At 45.9% G+C, this 5,548-nt stretch overlaps 1 protein-coding gene and 1 non-coding gene across 2 annotated transcripts in view; one reads left to right on the forward strand and one right to left on the reverse strand.

Moving 5' to 3' along the window:
* The window catches only part of PLXDC1 (plexin domain containing 1), a gene marked incomplete at its 3' end in the record, with an annotated part of 53,355 nt that overhangs the window by 13,253 nt on the left and 34,554 nt on the right, over window positions 1–5,548 (forward strand). The window contains exon 4 of the mRNA XM_008573605.1: window positions 2,723–2,901. Within this exon, the coding sequence (XP_008571827.1) occupies window positions 2,723–2,901 (179 nt within the window). The remainder of the gene's footprint in view (window positions 1–2,722; window positions 2,902–5,548) is intronic.
* TRNAI-GAU lies at window positions 4,199–4,272 on the reverse strand. Its single transcript has one exon. It is a non-coding gene; the product is annotated as a tRNA-Ile (tRNA).

Genomic DNA, 5,548 nt, shown 5'->3' on the forward strand with positions numbered 1-5,548 from the left:
GAGTGTGGCGGCGCTCCCGCCGAGGGTTCGGATCCAACATACAGACCGGTTCCCGCTCACTGGCTGAGCGAGGTGAGGGTGCAACACTGAGGGTTGTGATCTCGTTGCCGGTCCCGGTCCGGTGCGGGCGCGACACTGAGGGTTGCGATCCGTTGCCGGACATGAAAAAAGACAAAAAGGAAAAAAAAAAAAAGGGCATCATTAGAGCACAGCCTTATAACACCAAGTTCACAGGTTTGGATCCTGCTGCCGGCCAACTGCCCCCCCCCCCGCAAAAAGGGACAAAAGACTTAAATAAACAATATTTCTCCAAAGAAGATATACAAATGATCAATAAGCACATGAAAAGATGCTCAACATCGCTCATCATTAGGAAAATGCAAATCAGAACAAGATACCACCTCATACCCATTAGGATGGCTGCTATCAAAAAACCAGAAAATAGGGCTGGCCCGGTGGCGCACTGCTACAATGCACCGCTTGGGAAGTGCAGCGGCGCTCCCGCCGAGGGTTCGGATCCCACATACAGACCGGTGCAGATATTTCTCTTACATTCCGATCTCAGTTCTTTTGGATATATACCTAGGAGTGGGATTGCTGGATCATATGGTAATTGCACTTTTAGATTTTTGAAAAACCTTCATTTTATTTTTTAAAATGGCTGCACTAATTTACCCTCTCACCACAGTGATGAAAAGAGAGTTTCTTCAATAAACAGTGTTGGGAAAACTGGATATTCACATGCAGAAAAACAAAATTGGGCTCTTTCTTATGCCATTCAGAAGTCAAATCAAAGTGGATTAAAGACTTAAATAGAAGACCTGAACCTATAAGACTACTAAAAGAAAACATAGAGGAAAAGCTCCATGATGTTGATTTAGGCAATTGTTTTTTGAGTAAGACCCCCAAAGCACAGGCAATGAAAGCAAAAATAAATGGGATTGTATCAAACTAAAAAGCTCCCAAACATCAAAGGGAATAATATGTAGAGTGAAGAGACAACCTATTGTTTGGGAGAAAATTTTTGCAAATTTTATATATGATAAGAGGTTAATGGCAAAAATATATAAGTAATTAAAGCCACTCAATAACAAAGAAACAAATAACCCAATTAAAAAATGGGCAAAAAACCTGAACAGACATTTTTCAAAAGAAGACATACAAACAGCCAATAGACATAAGAAAAAAAAATGCTCAACATCTCTAAACATCAAGGAAATGCAAATTAAAGGCACAATGAGATATCATCTCACACCTGTTAGAAAAGCTAGGAAAAAAAACCCAGAAAATGACAAGTGTAGGCAAGGATGTGGAGAGATTGACGCCCTTGTGCACTGGTGGTGGTAGTGTGAAATGGTGGTAGTGTGAAATGGTACAACCATTTTACATAGAAGACAGTATGGCTGTTTCTCAAAAAATAAAAAATAGAATTAGCGTATGATCCACTTCTGGGTATATACCCAAAAGAATTGAAAGCAGGGATTCAAAGAGACATTTGCACACCCATGTTCATAGCAACATTGTCCACAGTGGCTAAAATGAGGAAGCAACCCAAGTGTCCATTGACAGATGAATGGATAAGCAAGATGTGGTATATGCACATGTGATGGAATATTGTTCAGCCTTAAAAAGGAAGGGAATTCTGCCACATGCTATGACACAGATGAACCTTGAGGACATTATGCTAAGTGAAATAAGCCACACACACACACACACACAAAAGCCACAAAAAGACAAATACTGTATGGTTTCACTTATATGAGATACTTAGAGTAGCCAAAATCATAGGGACAAGTAGAATGGTGGCTGTCAGGGGTTGAGGACAGGGTATAACGGGGCATTATTGTTTAAAGGGAGTTTCAGCTTTACAAGATTAAAAGAGTTACAGAGATGGATGGTGGATGGTCATACAACATGATGAATTTATTTAATTGCACTGAATTGTACACTTAAAAATGGTTAAGATGGTAAATTTTATATTACATGTATTTTGCCACAATAAAAAAATTGAATAAAAAAAAGAATTACCCAGTCAGTCCACAATGCCAGTAGCACCAAGGTTGAGAATCCCTGAACCAGAAGAACTCTGCTGTGTGGCCTCCACTCCCCTGAGCACCCTGCCCTGGAAGATAGGATTATGTGCCATTTCTGGCAGAGAAATAAGGAACTGGCTTGGAAGGTTCCGGAGCCGTGGTTCCACCCTTGTCTACAGAGTTCTTTTAAGTCCAGGGATTCTCAAAAGCTCCCCTGGGGATCTTTTAAGAAACCTGAAGCCCAGGTCACACCACAGACAAATCAAATCGGATCTCTGGGGTGGGAACCAGACACCAGGGATCTTTAAAGCTCCCAGGTGATTGTAGTATGCAGCTGAGGTTGAGGATAATCACTCCTTTGGAGGCAGATCAATGTGAGTTTGAAACCAACTCTTGGCGTGACCTTCCTTAACGTGCGTGAGCAAGTTTCCTGTCTGCAAAATAGAGAGCATCATACCTCCCGCGGAGGGCTGGTGTGAGGATTAAAAGCATTGGATGTGCAAAGTGCTTGGCATGGAGCAGGGTGCATGGCTCTCAGTACACGCTGGGTATCTCCTGTGCTGGTAGGCAAGTGTCCCCAAAGTCAGTGATGGCATGGTGTTAGGGCCTCACAGAATAAGTGGGCTGGTTCCCCCACTGGACTTTCACTCTGGCCAGCCGGCACTCAGTTTTCTGTCTCCTTTTCCCAGGTCACGATGCAGGCCAAGGCTCCATTTGGGCTGCCAAGGGGACCTCACAGGGCTGGAACCGGAGAGCCCGAGAGAGCCTTGGGCAGGTGTCAGAGCCCGACAGGACCCAGCTGAGCCAGGACCTGGGTGGGGGCACCCTGGCCATTGACACGCTGACAGATAACAGGACCAGAGTGGTGGTGAGTGCTGGAGGAAGGTGGAGGGGAAGGGAAGAGTGGATGCGGGGGGTCCCACTAGGTACCCCATGTGTACTTGTCAGATATGCAAATCACATATCCTTTGGGGTTGGCCTTGAAGATCAGAGTGGGGAGAAGGATCCCAGGGGAGGGGGTGGAAGCAGGGCCCAGACTAGGTCGTAACATCATAGCATCTTGGAGCTTCGTAGGCTGCCTACCTTCTCCTGGACCCAGAGAGATGAAGTGGTTTGCTCAAGGATGCGCAGCCTGGTCACAGCATTCCTGACACAGGACTCTTCCAGTCTAGGGCCTTGACTAAAAGCTGAAGGTGGCCTTATTGTTCACATTCCAACTGCCAGCTCAGGACCCTTCCCCACCCCATTTCTGCTCCATCTACAGATTGGGGGGGCGGGGGGGGGCAGAGTTTTAATGGCTGCAGAGGCACAGGCTGCTCAGCCTAAGGGCCAGTACTCTGCAGCCGGCTGAGTAGAGAAAGCAATTAGTATGCAACTCCAGAAGAGACCCTCCTCTGCCTGGGGCAGTTCTGGGAGGAGGGGTGCAGGGAGGAGGGGGTGCAGGTGGGAGGAAATGCCATCCCTACAGGCTTTCTGGGAAGCTAAAGGAGGCCTGTGTGTGTCTGTGGGTGGGTCTAGAACCATGGGTTTCTGGGAATGTGTGTGTGTCGGTGAGGGTGTGTTTGCACGTGTGTCTGAGGGGTTTTGTGTATCACGTACGTGTGCCTGTGAGTCTGTCAATGTGGGCCGTCCGCGAGTGTCTGTGATGGGTGTGTGTGACTGTGGGTGTGAGTGTGCCCGTGGTCGTATATGTGGGTGCCTGAGGCTGGGAGTGAAGTGGGTGGATTCTCAGGATGCAGGAAAACTGTGGAACCAGAGGAAGCAACGAGTGGACGAGCTTCTCGGTGTGTATTTCTTTATGTTTTAATAACTATTTTCCTTAATCTAAGAAATACATGCAGATAGTCAAAAAGGCCAAATAGTGCTAAAAACGTAAAACAAAACACACCAGTCTCGCCCCTGCCTTCCCCTGCAGACCACCCCACCATTTCCTACATTTCCGAGTAATTTGTTTAAACTGCTACCTCTTGATTAATCGTTTTTAGACCTTATCTGTTTACTGCCTGTCATGGTGGATGAAGATTTGGCTCTTATATACTCTCCTGAGCATTATTTTACCCTCTCTATCTTTTTGTTCAATGCATATGCTCTGTTGTATATAATTATTATCATGCAAATATTGTTCACCAGTCATCCAAGCAGGGTAATAACTTTTTTTTGGCAGCTGGCTGGTACAGGGATTGAACCCTGGACCTTGGTGTTATCAGCTCCATGCTCTAACCAACTGAGCTAACCAGCCGGAGAAACAGGGTAATGCTGTTTCTTCTTTTGTATAATTTTTTTCTCTTGGATTCTTGTCCTCGTCCCTTAATTTTCTTATAAATCCATTGGTCTCATAATTTTCAGTGTGCTCACACCTGTCAGTTCTTTTTTTTTCCTGGAAGCCTGTCTCCTGTCTCCTTACTTGACTGTAAGCCCCTGTGTCTCTCCTGTGTTGGGTCCCCTGTTCCCTTGACCCTGTGTCTCTTCATTTCCTGCTTCCCCGCCTTGTTTGTTTAGCTTCCTGGTAAAATTGCACAGGAGAAAAAATTCTCTTGAGAATTTGCATGTCTGAAAATGCCTCACTCTGTCCCCTCGTTTGATTGATGGTTTGGCTGAATATAGAATTCTATATTAAAAATAATTTTCCTGGGCCGAGCCTGTGGCGCACTCGGGAGAGTGCGGCACTGGGAGCACAGCAGCGCTCCCGCTGCAGATTCGGATCCTATATAGGGATGACCGGTGCACTCACAGCGCTCACTGGCTGAGCGTGGTGCGGCCGGTCTCAAAAAGACAAAAAAAAAAAAATTTCCTCCAGAAGCTTGAACGGATCTCACCATTATATTGTGGCTTCTGGGGCTGGCCCGGTGGCGCACTGCTACAGTGTGCTGCTTGGGAAGTGTGGTGGCGCTCCCGCCGAGGGTTTGGATCCCACATGCAGACCGGTTCCCGCTCACTGGCTGAGCGAGGGGCAGGTGCAACACCGAGGGTTGCGATCCCGTTGCCGGTCCCGGTCCGGTACGGGCGCGACACTGAGGGTTGCGATCCGTTGCCGGTCACGAAAAAAAGAGAAAAAAAATATATATATATTTTGGCTTCTGATGTCACTATTAAGAGGTGTGGTGTCATTCTTATTCCTAATCTCTTTATATACCTATTTTCCCCCCACTTCTGGAAGCATTTTCAGATACTAAAACCCTAGTGCCTGAAACAGCGGTGACCTGCAGTGACACTGGTGGACCTGCAGAGACACATATTCGTTGGTTCTGGAAAGTCTTTCTGTTTTATTTCTTTGATAGTTTTCTTCCTACTATATTCTCTCCTTTCTACAGCTCCCCTTGCTTAGACGCCCATTTCTGGAATTGATCTTTGAATTTTCTCTGCCCTTCTGTTGTCCACATCTTTTACATGTTTTGCTGTTTATTTGTTAGTTTGCTTGTTGTTGTTCCGCTTGCTGGGAGATCTTCTCAACCTTATTTTCCTAATGTTACTGATCTTTTTCTTTTTTTTTTTTTTTTTGTCTTTTTTACTGACTG

The sequence above is a fragment of the Galeopterus variegatus genome, unplaced genomic scaffold, assembly GCF_000696425.1.
Source record: "Galeopterus variegatus unplaced genomic scaffold, G_variegatus-3.0.2 Scaffold938, whole genome shotgun sequence".
NCBI classification, from domain to species: domain Eukaryota; kingdom Metazoa; phylum Chordata; class Mammalia; order Dermoptera; family Cynocephalidae; genus Galeopterus; species Galeopterus variegatus.